General features: G+C 39.0%; 1 protein-coding gene across 1 annotated transcript in view; it reads left to right on the top strand.

The window, feature by feature from the left end:
• The first annotated feature begins 343 nt into the window (after positions 1-343).
• Positions 344-17,171, top strand: part of brinp2 (bone morphogenetic protein/retinoic acid inducible neural-specific 2) — a 146,517-nt gene continuing 129,689 nt past the window's right edge. The window contains exon 1 of the mRNA XM_042498336.1: positions 344-729. Within this exon, the coding sequence (XP_042354270.1) occupies positions 344-729 (386 nt within the window). The remainder of the gene's footprint in view (positions 730-17,171) is intronic.

A 17,171-nucleotide genomic window follows, 5' to 3' on the forward strand; every position in this document is an offset into this window, starting at 1 on the left:
AATTAATGCTCATAGTAAAAAATAATTATATGTCTCTGACATGCAGGGAGAATACCTTTCATGTGCACAATCAGCACAGACATGAAAACAATCACTCTCCTGTGATTGATGTCAACTTGATAAATACCACTTTTGGGAGACATTGTGGTGCCTTCATAATTTTAGACTGTAATCACAATATGTGGACAGAAATGTCCATCAAAGACATCAAAACTGTGAATTAAAAGAAATCACTCACCATGAAATTAAAGCCAAATCTTTCCACCTTCTTTTCAGGCCATTGGGAGGTGACTGTCAGAAGAAATGCCGGTCCTAGGTGCCCTAGCACATCACCACCTGGACCATGGCGACTCCTTGGCCGATGAGAAAAGAGAGGTGCACCCATGGCTCCGCCTGCCTTGCTAGATGGTCGGCGTCATCCTTGATGCTCCTATGGTTGCCGTGGGCGTTGCTATGGCTGCCGTGGCCCAGCCGAGCTGAACAAGTGGGCGGCGGGGTGCACAGCGGAAAGGTGCTTCACGGTTCCCTGTCGTCCCCATCGTCCTCGTCATCGTCCTCCTCCTCCTCGTCCCCGTCCAGTTCGTCAGCTTGGGGCTTCAACACAAGGCAGAGTGGGGGGCAGCTGGACTGGCTGCTGTCGGAGAAGGGACCTTTCCACCGATGTCCGGAGTACACGGAGTTCAGAGAGAGGTTCCAGCAGGGATTTTCTACCAGATACAAGATTTACAGGTGAGAAGGGTCAGCACCTGTGTGTGTGCGCTCGCGCAAGTGTGTGTGTGTGTGTGTGTGGGAAACAGAAAGAGACTGTGTGTTGCAGGATTTGGAAGCTCACCAGGTGAGAGGAAGAGGTGTGCTCTCACTTATATCTCAAGCTACCTGCCCGGCCTCTTAAGTATAGTGCTTCGCAACCTTTCTGGCTTATGACTTCAGGGTACTCCTGTGATGTATTTCTGCACTTTTAAAAAGACAGATTAAAAGAGAATAGTAAAAAATCAATGCAGCAGAGGCTGAAATATCCCGACTTTTAGTCCTTAGAACAGACCAAGCTCCAAAGATATTGGATTCCCCAAAATGCCATTTGTCAGATTTGTTAGACCCTCTATGCCAGACAAAAGTCCACATGAACAAACTTTACAAGTGTATCTGCCAGCAGCCCCACTGCACCTCCATGCCCTCCCACTTCTCACCCACTCCCCCAACTTGTCTAGGTATCTCAGCTAAAGTTAGCACCATGGACTTAATTTAAATACTCTCAACTAAAATTTGCTGGCCACTGTGGACTTCAGTTTATCCAGCCCCCAGGCAATGTTTTGGAAACTGGAAATTTGGCTTTGAAGCCAAAGTTTGAAGTGGCAAAACAGTTGAGTCACAACTTCCAGGTCCATCACGATGCCATTTGGCCCCCACATTTATCTTTTTTCCATAGACCTATTACATTAGGCGGGTTTCCATTTACCCTCAAACTGCACAAATTGAAAAATTGAAATTGCGAATATAATTTATTCGTCAAATGGAAACAACATCAATAAAAAAAAACTCCCATTTGTTCGCAGTCATCAAGCAATTGTGTTTTATCTATGTTTCGAAAATATCGCTCAAGTTTTGCACAAATTTGTAATGGAGAGAGATGTTTGTAAATAAATGGATATACTTTTGAGTTTTAAGTGTCACAACCCCAACAAAAATAAGTTGTTTCACAATCAGAGTTGATCCATGCAGTCCAAAAACAACTTGAAATCAAGTCACGATTTATTCATTTTGTTCCAATTCAAGTTAGCGGACGGCTCATTCTAAACAAACAAAAACTTACTTTCAGATGATTACACATACAAGAAAACATACTTTTTGTATTATATTCCATTTCTGCAAGTGTATCCTGCTAAATCCCTTAAAAACTGAACCTTTAAAGGAAATGTTTAGCCATAGAGTTACAGCTTTGAAGGGATTAGAGTCATAGATATTCATTTGTCCAAAACATACAGAACAAAGTTAATATTCAGCATACATGAAGGCGTCAATATTTCCATTTCACTATTGATGTTGAGCAGCCGAGTATTATTAAAGCACATATCACTCAGTGAAATATATTAAAAATGTTGCCACACTGTACTCAAATGAAATAGAATGAAAGGTGAAAAGAAGATGACATACAAGCAGAGAAACAAACACTATAGAGGTCAATGTGATGATACATATCTTTTCAGCTTTGCCTTTGCAAATACAAGATGTTGTTTATCCAATCATGCAGCTCCAACACTAGAATTCCATCAAGCTCTGTCTGCGTATGAGAGTGTGTAATGAAATGATGTATCACTTTCACTCCATACACGCCTTATTGTCAGACGCAGCTCATCAGTATTAAAATTTGCCAGATGGGTAGAAACTGAAATTGAGCTGCAGGATTATTATTTGTGTAACAGTGGGACAGCAATGTCTTCTTCTCTTTTATTAAAGATGTTTTTTTTTTGTTTTCAATGCTAAAAAAGAGAGGAAAGAAAGATGTGAAACTCTGGTTTGGACATCTCATTAGCTATTTAATTGGCAATATTTTTACTGTTTTTGTGTCTGTATTTTGGGTGAAAATTGATTTTACAGTAAGCTTAAAACACTGCTGTGATTGCTGTGATGAGGTTCTTTGCTAATTTAGCAAACTAAACTGTGTTCAAAGTTGGACTCTTTAAAGATTGACCAAACAGGGATCAGAGGGAATGCTAAATGTATTTTGTCTGGAAGATTAAAGTCAGAGATTTAAATACTTGCAGTGTAATCTGTGAATGGATAAAAGCAGAGCGGCTATTGGTTCGGAGGGGCAGGCACTGAATAGAGTGTGAGAGTGACTTTTTGCTGATTCTTTCCGTTCTGAGTTATGGGGGGGGGGGCAATGTAGTGCAGAGCTGAATGAGTTGAAAGAGCATTTTATGATTAAGTGTTATACAACTTGTAATACAAAAAATATATAGTGGATATTTATTATGGTCATAGAAACATGACTGTCCATACATTCAGCTTTCAGTTATCTCGGGCCACTCAATTTTAAGAGGGCCGACAGCTCGTAACTCCAAACACATCAATCTGACAAAAATCTTTTTCTAATTCTAATTTCACTAAAAAGTTCAACTTCTGAACAGCTGCAGCATTTAAAAAGTAGAGTGACATCTGCAATTTATTTCAAATTTAACCATAAATTAGTGTCAAAATGGTGAAAATCACATTTGCCTGAAAGCTGAAATATATTTCACTTGTCTTCATAATTAGAATTCAGAACAGGTCACAATTACAAAATTAAAATTAGGAATAGACGGACATGATATATGATACATGATACGGTATAGTTTAGTTTTTTTTTCATTACAGAAGTTTCAATTTTTTTCAGAATTTAAACCCATCTAGTCAGATTATATGATAACTGAATTTCTGTTGAATATAAGTTTTTTTCCAATGTGATATTACTACCTTGATCTCATGCTCCAGCTGCCTCTATTATAGCACTTATAGAAATGCAAACGAATGCATATTATGGTATTTTTATGGGTAAAAGACAATTTAATTTAAGTCATAATTATAATTAGGAAAATTAGCAATGTTGCGAATTGTATTGAGTCCCTGATTGATAAACTACTCATTAGTGCTGGGACAGTAGTAGTTGTGTGCTCCTAAGTTTTGTGTATATCCAACCTGTTTGTTAAACTCTTTCAGTGTCTACCGACACCCAGGGCACCCTTTTGCTCTGTTTTAGAGACATAGCAGTGAAATATGCTGTGTTTATCAGACTCGTCCACTCGATTCTTCAATTGCTGTGTTTGTGATGTTACAAAAATATGTGACAAATAACATTACTTTAAATAATTCAATGTTGGGCTTTGATTTCACACGGGACACAAACAGTGGTCTCCTTGGTGAAAATCCTGTCTTCGTTTGACCCGTCCAACACGGAGACCTCCTCCTTTTGCAGACTCTCATTTTTTTAAAACTTCAGTTGCTCTGAGCATCAAATGTGGTCACAGACACTAGAGGGCGCCTTGTGCATCATCATCCCTTGCAGAGAAGTGCTGGTTTTGGACAACATGGGAGAGAGACCAGACTGATATCCACACAAAGTATGTTCATTTTTAAAATACCATGTACATGTTGAAATGACATTGTGAACTGATCTTTACACACACACACACACACACTGACATGCTTAAACAAAGGCAAGTGGCTTAATGTCTTTGTCTTCGTCCTATTTTGGTCAACAAACAACAAACCGTGCATCACAGCCAACGTCCGGTCAGCTTTGAGACAAATAATCTAGTGACTTTGCTGAGTCTCAGCTGGTTAAACACCCATTCTGTCCCCTCCTGCTTATTCTGATCGCCTATACTTATTTAATACAACTGAACTGGCAATTCACAACATATTTCTCTTTTTCAGTTTATGCTACCGAGTGAAATCGTGATTTGATCAATCAAACATTACCCGTTACCCAGGCAAGTGATAACTCTTTCATTACAGTGAAGATATGGTTTAACAGTCTTATTTAATTGCAAACTGAACAGAAAAAAGACAGGAAAAGAAACAACACAAGTCAGCCTAATTCTCCTTCATGCATGTTTCAGGTACTCTGCTTTTAATACTAAATTGAGTCTAAAGTGTTATATATATATATACACACACAAAAATCCAATCAACTATTCAAAAGTCTTTCAGAAACATATTTTAGTGTTTAGTTTAGCTGTAATATGAGAGTTTGAGAGTTTGAACTGGAAGGTGCTGCTATACTGTTTCCTGTAGTGCTTTGGCTTAATGTTTAATTGTAATTTAACATCATTTGTCATCAGCTGGCTGCCATATTGTTTTCAGACATTTTTATGTTCACAGCCAGTTTCATGAAAAGATCATCACCCCAGCAGCGAACTGTTTTAACTACACTGAATCACAGCTCTTGACCAGGCTTGCAGAGCCAAGAGCCCCATTTTCAGGTTAGTGCAGACAGAGGGCCAAAACAGACAGTACAGAATTAATGTACAAAATTCGACCACCTGAACCTGGAAAAAAAAACAACAACGCTGCCGTCATTTTTTATGTTTTTGCTTTGTTTTTAAAGACAATTCCAAAGATTCTATATTTATTGATTGACTAAGCTTTTTCTTTTTTTCTGATCACTTACAAAAGAGACATGTACTGCTGAGGAAACAAAATTAGTTAATACAATTATGAAGTTAATGATGAAATATACAATTATTTGGTTAAAACTTGACACTTTCCCTGCTAGTGAGGACATTGTGAGCCAAGACAGAAAGTGTCTCTTTGTGTCCAGAGGCTGTTAGCTGTGTGGTCTATAAATAATGCAGTGCAGCCTGCACCAGGTCCGGAGTTCATGTCGGCCCCTGTCACCATTATCATTATTCCAAACTTAATACCAAATGTGGTAGATACACTCTGCATCTGCTGAGGCTGCAATTTGAATTTCCATTTCCTGAGAATTTTTATCTTTCATTACCTTCCTTCGATGAGCTCTTTTAAAAATAGATCCTGTTGAAAGTTGCCATGGCCGTTTGTACTGTCAGGAATGTAGACTTGCCTGAAAACTATACAGTATGTTCTAATTATTTGTGCTATTTTTTTTTTCTTCTCTGTCCGATACAGGAGTTGACTGTGACTACTTTTCAAAAGATTGTGCATGGAACTTTTGAAGTGAATCAGCTCACTTTCTCCCTGTCTCTTCCTGGCTGCCTTTTGTTAACTTTTATTCTGGGAAAAGTCAGCCAAGCGTGTGAGGATATGTGACGGCCTCACTTGCAGTAATACAGTCTCTTAAACTCTCGGCTGGTGTCTGTCTTAGTTCTCCACTGCTCCTTACTTAGAAATGTCACTCGAAATGTCTCATTCAAAAGAACTTGTAACATTTCCTTAAAGAGTAGGTCTATAGTAATTTTTAAAGAGATTGCGCTATTGGGCCACTATGAAGTCCCTTCTTTATGCCTACTTTACATTTTTACACAAAATGAAACAACGATTGCATCGTGTTGCTCCAGTGTGGGATTTCAACACATTTTCATGCCAAGTCATCACATATTGGCACTTTTCAGGGGACCACTTCATGCTCTTGGTATCCTTCTGCTGTTGATGTTCCGGGATGCGACTACAACACAAGCATATTGGATCCAACGCTAGGACGTCAACAAAAGCACAGATGGGAGGTTAGGCAACAAGGGCATGGATGGTTAAGGTAAAAGGGCACATAGTTGTGTTTAGAAAAACAACATCACATTCAGTCAGACAGTAAACTCTGGACTCCTGCATAAAAGTCTGGGGTTTGTTTGACCAGTTCACCTCCTGCCCAACCCCCTATAGGGACATTTACGCTCCCTATATTATGTCGTTACCACATCATTTCAATCTGACTCCACCCTGCCTCATATCATGCGATGTAACTGGTTCCATCTGGTTGCGTTCTAAAATGACGTCACCCTTTCATGTATCATGCTACCGCTAAAGGTGCTGTCTGTGTCCGGTGGCGCAGGCTCTGATAACACTGCAAAGGGTTCTGTCCAGCTGCGCTCTCAGCTGACGCCATCCAGCAGTGTATTTATGTGGATGCAAAACGTAAATTCCTGTGCTCCATCAGATAGGCATTTAGATAAAGAGCCTGGTTGAATGGTGCTGTTGATGATTTAGCCAAGTTTCAGTGATTTAAAGGATGTTACAGTTCCTGATATCCCATTGGAAACTGATGTGTGGTATGGAGGACATCCACTTTATTATCAATCGCCTAAACAATGGCTAGCAGAATGCTAGTTTGGCTGGTGACCATCTTCTCCATCTTTTCTTGATGTTTCCATTTGATAATCTGGCTAGCTAGCAGCTAGCTCGCTAAAAGTCAGCAGAAGGAGAGTTTACAGATTGGTGAGTTGATTCCCTCACTGAGAGTGACTCTCAACATCCAACACCAACCATAAAAAGCTCCACCAAGACTTGCAACATAGACATAAGAGCCTATATTTAGCTCAAATTTAGCAGCGCTGACAGAGAGGCGATTGAAAGCCTCCGCCCCCTAAGTCAGGATGCATTCACGAACTTTGCTGTCTCTCTTTCCTTTCCGTCTCCCTCTGCCTCGACTTGAAACGAATGTAACTGACAGCAACACTTACAGATGAGGGGGAAGTGTAGTGTGAAATGACAGGTGAAGGTTTTGTGACATAAGTGGGACAGATTGTCATATGACTCTGCTTTTAGCTGCGGGACACTTCCAGTGATCACGGCGAAGGCTGCATGGCAGACTCCTCCTGCTGTGTTTCTCTCTCTGCTCAACTTTTCAGATACTTAGTTTTTGGCTAATATCTCTTTTTTTATTTTTAAAGACAGAAAAATGCAAAATGCAAAACACTCACTAAGACAATGTATAAGGTAGCATCAGTATGGACCATGTATGGGTGTCACAGAGCTAAATGTGCCCTGCTTATGCATTGTCTTTCTGAAGACAGCATGTGAGTCATCGAATTCAGATGAGCGCCTTATGTTCCTTTCACTGCTCTTTTGTTTGTTTGTTGTTTAGCTAATGCTCATTTAATGCACGTAGGCAGCCAGCAACTCCACATGATCAATATGGTACATGAACACCTGCATGCAACCAAAAGAATTAAACCACATTTATTGACATATGATTAGGGGTGATTTATTTAAATCCCTGAATGTTATTTCTCTGAAGACTGAGATTAAATCTCGGCTGTATTACCATGCTGTATTGTCAATATCTTTAGATGAGACGAACTTCACTCATATTGTGTCATGACAACAAAAGCAAGTGCAAGAACAGCTACATAGATAAGTTACACACACACACACACACACACACACACATAGAAATATATATATATATATATAGTATATTATGTATAGTATGTATAGTGTAGTATATTATAAAAGTATATTATGAGCATCTGCTATATGAAGCACTGATAGGGAAGGTTTTGTACAGTATACACCATAAATAATTCATTGTAATTCTGAGCTGAATTCAGCACAAAAAATGAGTAATCATGTGTATGCACATTTTGGCTTCCCCAATAATGATCACTAAGGGATTGTATGCAAATGATTGGGGTTGGGAGTGGTGGTGGATTGTCTGATTTGTTCAAGCCATCGACCAGCCCTCCTGCCTGCCCTATAGGTGTTCCTAATATTGTGTCGTAATCGGCAGTGTTTTCACTTGACGCCGTTTGGTGGTGTATCATGCGGATGTGACAGGTTCTATTTGACCACTTGTCAGGCTGCAGCAGGTGCTGTCCGGCCACATTTTCAGCTGATGCCATCCAGGGTCACATCATACAGACGTGAAAGTTGGCTTTTTAGCTACAGGAACGTATGCTGAAAGCACTGTCAAAGCTGCAATATTTGATGACTTTGGAATGAGAACGAGCTGGGGCATCAAATCAGAAAAATATTCATCTTTTGGATCTTTTGGAGGGCAGAACAAAGAACAAAATGCAGAACTTTGACACCATAGTACAGGGTTCACATCCTGTTTGTGGTTAGGTTAAAAAAACAAAAGCACTTTGTGGAGACTAGGTGAAGATTAATTTAAATGTTAATTAACATGGCTTCAAGTCAAGTCCTAAAATATAACCAATAGAAATTCAATATCAGATAGTTTGGCAGAAAACAAATAAAATATGTTGTCAATGAACGCATTTGTTTAGTATTAGCATTCTACACCTTAACATTTTCTCATTATGTTAAAAGCAAACGTAATGCGGGGACGATGACGTTGAGACACGCTGAGTCATTCTGAGTCACTCTGGCAGTGGGAGATGTTTCTGTCAGAAGTCTTTGTGCACTGAACTCCTTTTTCTAATGACGCGTTGCTGCAGACTTCCGTTTCCTCTCACAGCTGTTTACTGTTTGATATAAAGTTGTCCCCAGTTACTAAGTAACCAATCCAACAGATTGTCTTTCCAGTTGGGGTGCTGAATAAAGTCTCTCCTCACTGAGTGAAGCCTTAAAAGCTAACGCTGCCTCCATGTGAGATATGATCAAGTCATGACTCAGCCATATGTAACCGTCTGCCACTATGTCAGAAACGACTGCTGCCTCCTCTTCGCAATCAGATTCACAGCCGGCCTTTGTGTGTATGTGTTTTGTAAATGCATTCCTAAATTTCTGGGATTGTTTTTTTGTGCTTTTGATTTGATTGCTGCATCCCCCGCTACCCACAACAACAAAGCACTTGTGCATTTCAGCCAACGCGTCCTACTCAAAGTATTCCTCAAGAAAGCTGGCACACTTCCTCCCAATTTGTATGAAAACAATGACAGTGGCTGTGAAACAAGGCCAGCAGGGGCCTGACGACATGGGCTTCAAGAAACACTGCCAAGCCGCAATGAAATAGCTACTTTTTTTACAAGACAAAAGCTCAAAACAAGCCTATTTAAAGCTTTGGATCCAGACAGTCACATTGTGCATTGAGTTTATCTTTTTTTTTAACCCTTTAAGACCTGGACCATCATCAGTTTCATTGTGCTGCATTTAGATGCCTTTCTCAAGCACTTTAACTGGTAGAACCTGAGAAAGTTGGTTTCAATTGAAAAAAAAAATCAAAACATTTCCAGAAAACTGAATTCTCTTGAATATATATTCAAAATAATGTTACAGAGAAAAAAAAAAGGAAAACAATATTTTTTGGCACTTTATTGAGGTTATTTTCTTGTTTTTTATATTATTGTTTTTGTATGTTTGGTTTTTACTTTACATTTTTCTTTTAATTTTTTTGTATCTTATTGATTTCTTGCTAATTTTTGGGCCATTTCTTATTAAGTTGCTCACTGTACTCAAGTGTTTTTGAAAGAAAGCAAGCAAATTTGCTCAGGTTTCAAAGGGTTAAAGAACCTTTTTACTTGTTTTTTTGTTTTGATTCAGTGCATTTATTGATTTATTTTTGTATTATATTATATTCTAAATAATAAACCTTGATTCACAATATGAAATATTCTCCATTTTCCGTGTAGTGATGGAAATGCTAATCGTTGGAGTAATAATGGACATAATTTCAAACATTTGCCAAAACCTGATCAGTAAAGATGTGTGCACATGGCTGTCCAAATGAAACTCATAATATTACAATTAGACCATAATTATAATTATAGTTATTTAGCATGTCATGAAAAGCGAAACCTGCTGTAATGGCACAGTCACAGTGGTGAAAACAGTGACTCTGTGACATGCGAAAAACATCTCTCTCATGTTTCTAATTACACTCATGTGACCTCAACAGTGCTAATATCTGATTATCATTAAGGAAAATAAGCGCCGGCAGTCTTTTCTCTGAATTAGCTTTCCACAGAGCTACAACAAAATTAGCTGCTCTCATTAGCTTTTAATAAGGGGGTAATGGAGATGGGAATACATGTTAGCCACATTTTCCCGGGCTAACCCTCATCTGTATTTCTTTCATCTCATTATCGCACAACTTTGAGAAGATGCCACAGCTGCAAACAAGCTGGAAAACTACCTGTGTATGGATCATGATAACTGCATTTCCATTTTCAGTGTAATGGCTGTAGTCCGTGGAGAAACCCCCCTTTAACTCATGAGAGGCACTGTGGAGGCATTCCATTTGTGGCAATGACATAAATCTAATGTACTACCATATACTTTATATATATAAATTGTCAGACTCTGCTCATGCACTGTTGGTATGTTTCTCTACAAAAAGTAATGCATCAAAATTCATACATATCCCATGTAATCACGAGCCAGTAATTTGTGCATATGCCATGTATTTGGAAGGCTGCAATCATGCACATGGCACTAACAGGAGTAGGAAGGAAGCTTTCCCAAGCGGTCCGGTCATCTATCACCATTTGTAAATCCAGTCTTCAGAATGAGTTAATTTCTGAAATTCCAAGACTCATTGAAACCCCTTGAAACCTGAGCAAATTGTTTTTAATTCTTTTTTAAAAAATATAGGGGGAAGGCAGCAAGCTACTTAACAAGACACTGCCCAAAATAATTTGCAAAAAAAAAAAAAGAAAAAAAGTAACCAGACAATTACCTGAAGATAAGAAAAAAAGCCAAAAACAAACCAGGAAAGTCAGTTGACAGAAAGAATATTAATTGGCAACAATGAGTGATCAATTGCTTAAACCAAAAGTTTCTGTTTTTAGGATTTTTTTTCCCCATGACAAACTGAAAATGTTGTGGTTTTGGGTTGTTGGGAAAGCAAGACATCACCGAGGATTGACGGAAATTGTGATGGGATTTTTTTTTTTTTTTTTTTTACATTTTTTTAAAAATGTGTAGTCTATACACTTTGGTGATTCAAGAGAAAATAATACATGTAATCATCAGTTAAAGCCAAGGCTGAGTATCTTTTAAAAATGACGATACCAGTACCAATACCAGTATGCTTAAAGTGATACCAATATAATACTTCATTGATATGGAACCATTGAATGGAAATGGAACTAGCCGCATTAAAAGCCACCAAGAAATCATAGCCATGTAGTAAAGCCATACTTCACCACACAAACACCTGGGTACAAAAGAATCAAATGCAGGAATTGTTTGACAGAAAAGGTTATGATTCTATTTGGTACTGGTTTATTTTGGTCAGCACCATAAAAGGTATCAACTAAAGTACCCAGCCCCAGTTTAAACCCTTGTATTCAGCTATCACATTTATTATCTACTGTATGAATGTTGGGATCCTAATATTGAATTTTTTTGGAAATCCCTGTTTCAAATATTAGAGCAACCAACCAATTCTATTAACCAGTTCAATTTTTCAGTTTTAGGTTCCTAAAAACTTATTAAATTGTTTTTTTTTTTTTTTTTTTTTGCTATTGGGGTTTTTGCACTCGTTTGGTTTAAAAAAAGGGGGTGAATGTTTAACAATGACAAGGATGTGCAACTCACTGACTGAATTTATATCATGATGTGTGGAACTGCATCCAATCTTAAAAACATGCAATCAGTCCAATGGACCCAAGTCCCCGAACAAATCATTCAAACTTCTACCAGGGCAGCTGTTGTTGTTTATCCAATCGACATGACATCACGTCAAACTCCTGCATAGAAGTGAGGGTACATTTGGATGTGGAAAAACACAGAGCAGTGGGGAATAATCACACTCTTCTCAATTTTCATCTGTCTGAAAAGACAAAGCAGACCTGTCAAGCACTTCTAATAGAGACAGGGCCCTGCTGAATTTTCACTTCTACTTCTGCTGGACTTGAGAAAGATTGGCTGCTGATGAGACGCAGGATGGGGGTGGAGGGAGGGAGGTTTGTGGTGGTGGGGGTGTTGGGGTTCAGACTGCAGGCTTCTTTTGTGGTGTCCACAACATCAGAGACACAGAAAGCAGAGCAGCGGGGCAGAAACAGGCCTGTGGCTCTGTGATGGAAACAGTCAGGAGGCAACAGCCTGCATAGCAGGAAACACTTGCCTGTTGGGCACAATGTGTGTGTGTGTGGTTGCTGACCAACATAATTCACTAAAAAAAGGAAATAACACAAATGTGGATCACACTCTGCCCTTCCACTCACACACAGAGGTTCTGTGCAGTTGCTGTTTGATATTTTAACCTCTCGATTTCATAAGGGGAAGAAACAAAAGAAGCGCCAACTGCTGAGCGCATTACCACTGGTCTCAACACCAACTGGGTGCAAACACACAGAGGCATACAGGGAGAGAGCATAGAGAGGCACACATGCATACATGTTAGTGAAAGAAGGAGGCTGAAGGGCAGACTTATATCTAGAACTGTGTTTGTATATTGCACAATAATAAAAATCGTGCTCATGTATTATCCTTCATCATTTTAGAACCGTTTTAGTCCATTAATAGTCACCACATTTAAGTCAATGTGGTTGTATTCTTGTAGCTACAGGACATATGTCTGTCTCCTGCATTGTGTTTTTTAAGCCAGTTCTCATTCTAAAGTCGTCAAATACATGAAACACCTCTGGACGGTAAGTCAAGTCAGTTTTATTTATAGAACTCATTATCACAAAACATGGTTTGCCACAGAGGGCTTTACAGTGTACAACGTCCCTCTGCCCTTAGACCCTCACATCACCCAAGGAAAAACTCCCGAAAAAGAACCCCGGTATCAGTTGAGAACGTGTACGGTTGCACTGTCACAATACATCGCTGGACGACCGAACCTACCACGTCCTCAGGGTACTCAGATGGGCAGTGTTCCTTGAGGTCGCAGTCGGATGGAAGCTGTTGTGTCAGCATGATATGCAATATATACAGTATCAGGTTAAGACCCTGCTGGTAACAACAGGCCCAACAAACCCCGGATTTTTTATGCATGTGTTTGTATTGTCTAAACATAATCACCTGCAGCATAAACCCACCATGTGCCGCAAAGTACACCAACCAAAGTCAATTCACGAGATTTCGTATCAATCGTCAGACAGACTAGGTTGAGAATATGATGCATTTTTAATGTCCATGAGCCCATCACTTACATTTTAGTCACATATTGTTCAACATAATTGCTAGAAACAAAAAATAAATAAATGTTGGCATTGTATGTTTATGCAGAACACAGATACATTACATTTCTATGCTATAATGTAACAGATATATTAAAACTTTACCTTTTTTTATGTTTTAACACTACTGTGATTAACATGTGGTTAGGCTTAGGCCCAAAAAACAATTTGGTTATGGTTAGGAAAAGATCATGTTTCAACTTAAAGTATCCAGTTTTGATGGAGCATCTGCTGGCAATGACGCTATGGCCAGGTAAAGAACAACTATTTTTTTGGCATAATCCTCATAGGACATGCAGCAATTACTCTGCAAAATATGCTTTTTGTGGCGCCATCCCCAGTGGAAAACAGCACTAGATCGAAGTTGCAGAGGACACAGTGACAGGTGGTTGAAAACAGATTTGGTTTACTTGTTGGTATGACACAATGGTCTGCAGCCTGGCAGGCATCTCGCCAAAGTGTCACACCATCCATCATCCACCTCCTCATGACTGACCCTGCTTTTTTTACTACACGCTGTCAAAAATTAAAGAACATTTCTTGTCATACTTTTTGTTACCCTGAGTAACGCTACTCCTGAACTTTGGTCTTTAAATCAAAATCTTAAGGTTGCAGTCTCACCTCATTAAGTGAGACAAAGAGAAAGCGTACTAGTTTCAGTTTTTTAAGCCACTGAATGAATCTTTGTGCAAAAAGCACAGGATAAGACTTCCCCTGTGCACTGCTTTGATTTTATACAGAAAAAAAGATGACAAGAACATCAACAACTGTTCATCCCCAGAAGTAATAGTTCAGTTCTGTCAGCTTTTGAATTTCCTAAAGAATTCAAAACACAAATTAGGGCTACATCAGGGACTCATGTAATGAATTAACCTATTGCGCTCAGGGAGAAAGCCGTAATGAGTGATGTATTACCCTTTTAAAATGAACCCAGCAGAGATTGTATGAAATAAAGTGTCTGTAAAGCAGCAGGTGAATATAAAACAGACCTTGTCCTTAAAAAGTGAATAACTACAAATTGATGCAAGGCTCCCCGAGAGAGAGATATTTCACATTAACCTTTAATACGAGCTATTTGTCATCAAGAGGAGGTTTGGCTATTAAAAATGGGATGCAAAGCTAAATGTGTCATAACAAAATGTTTCTGGAAGACAGACTGAGCGGGAGAGATGAGTGTGTGGGTGTATGTGGCCTCTATCCAGTTAAAAATCATAAAATAACTCAGAGTACAAGTCTTCACTAAATTGCCATGAGGTGTTCCGCTCGGAAAGTTCACAAAGAGCAGAGAATTTAAAGGAGTGATCCACTGAAAATCTGGTGAATATCAAAAGCACAAAAGGGGCCTCTGAAAAGTGCGTAGTTCACGTCTTTGCAGATGACACTCAACTTTGGATCCACAGGCAGCAGTTGCAATGGATTCCAAAGGCAAGACAGACTCAATCGTTTTTAGAAATACAACATCTTATTAAAACTGATGTCGGACAATAACAATCACAGTAAAATCATGGAATGTCTCAATTTTATTGACACTCACGTGGATAGATAGGCCGAAGTGCTTTATTAATCGTAGGCACTCCTCTCAGCCCCTAAATATATATTTTGTCATATGATTGTAATACATTATGGCTGATTCTACTTATTTGTTAATTCTGTGGAATTACAATAGAGCCAAGGAAACATATGAGCTCCATCAAGACATTTATTTGCATCTGAGAGAGCCATGGGATGTCCTAAATTAAGTATACGCTTGCGGTCTTAATGGGCACTTGGGCACTGTGGCAGTTGCCATAAATATGACACAGAAGTAGGGGCTTAACTGCTAGCAAATAGTAGAAGTGTGGGTATTAGGACGGACCCTTAGTCCCTCTGGAACTCTACCCAAACATATCTGTGACTGCTCCAATTTCGCTGTAATCAAGAAGTCTGTTAGAAGTCTGCTTTTAGAAACTACTTTTAATGCTCTAGTTTGCACTTGTAGTGTTTTCTTTCATTCGAATGATATCCAAATTGTCATGTGAAGCTTTTTAGGAAGATGACTCAAACACTCTTCAAAAACAAAAACAAAAAAACATTGTGGATCAGAGGCTGGGGAAACAGAAGCAGATTGAGCACATTTTTTAGCTCAGTCTCACTGTTTCTGTCCTTACTTGCAGTTTAATACTATACACCTGATTTTGATCGCAAACACCTGCATCACAGGTGTTTGTTATATTGTCTGGATAATAGAAATGAATCCACATCCAATTAGAATGGAGAATATTCAGAGGCCACGGTATAAATGGGCATATGCACAAGTGGACATTCTTTTAAACTATACCTATACGATCTAATGCAATCCAATACAACTGGTGTGTGTACTTTAAGATGCCATGACACAGTGTTTGTTGACACCATCATAGAAGAGTGAATTTAGTTAAAACTTTTAGCAGCCCAGCCCCTAGATAAAATGTTGGCATTGTACATTCTGCAAATCACAATTATGTTAAATTTGCACGTTTTAAACATATAATACGCATTTCCTAAGTGACTTAGTGTTTGGGCATGTGGAGGTGGAGGGAGCTGGTGGATGGTGTGACACCTAAGCAAGCTGCAGACCACTGCAGATTGGCATTCATCACCAACTAATGAAACTGGTTGTGATTTAGTGAATCAATGGTGTTTCCAGCACATTTTTGGCACCAAATATAGATGTTTTGTAGTAAATTGTTACTGTTTTCCCAAGCTGCGTTTTTGCAACTTAATACTGTGTTCCCAGCAGCTTTGTAGGTACACATCACAGCTGCTTTTTTAGGTAACAAAAACAGCTGTTTTGAATTCACTCATCACTGTTTTTACAGCAACTTTGTAGGGACCTATCACTGTTTTTACAGCAGCTCTTTTAGGTAACAAATATGGGTATTTTGTAGTGACCTGTCACTGTTTTTCAGTGGCGTTTCAGGAACCCATTAATGTTTTTCAAGCATCCTTCAGTGAGCCATCGCTGTTTTCAAGATGCTTCTTAGGCTTTTACTAGCGACTTGTAGCTGTGTTACCAGTGGATTTTTAGGCATGAAAAGTGGAAGTTTGTTACTGAGACAATGTTGCTGTCACTTGTGGGGTGGCGGCCAAAGAAGCAATTGTTTTTTGCTGAAACATCACTGCTTTTCCTGCTGGAACACTGGAATGAAAAGTATTTGTTTTTTTCATAGCAGCATCGCTGCCTAACCACACATTTACCACAGTGTTGTTGAAATGTAAAGTTTCAGTATAAGAGCTACATAATGATGTGCGAATATACAACATGTCTGTGATTTGCAGAAATGTACACTGTGAATATTTTTCGCCAGTTTGCTGGTGGGTGGTTTTAGCATTTATGTCAGTTAGTAGGCAGGTGATGTTGTACAGGACAGCAGCATAAAGAGAGGTACACTTTAAGTAATGAGGGAACACTTAGATGACAAGTACAAAGCATTTTAACGGGAGCTTTTTCAGTCTGAGTTCAACAGTAAAGTGCAATTTGCATTTAATGAGTGAATGCTTCCCCAAAAGCAGCGGTTGTATTTAAATGCTCAATAATCTCCCTTAAATGCATTCTTTGTTTCACTTTAACTGACTTCTTTTTGCGATTTGTGAGCCAGAAACTGAAAATTGGAAAGATACCAGCGTTCCTGCTTTGCAAACACATTTTGCACCCACATTAAACTGCAT

This window comes from Plectropomus leopardus, chromosome 12 (assembly GCF_008729295.1).
Source record: "Plectropomus leopardus isolate mb chromosome 12, YSFRI_Pleo_2.0, whole genome shotgun sequence".
In the NCBI taxonomy this organism is placed as follows: Eukaryota; Metazoa; Chordata; class Actinopteri; order Perciformes; family Serranidae; genus Plectropomus; species Plectropomus leopardus.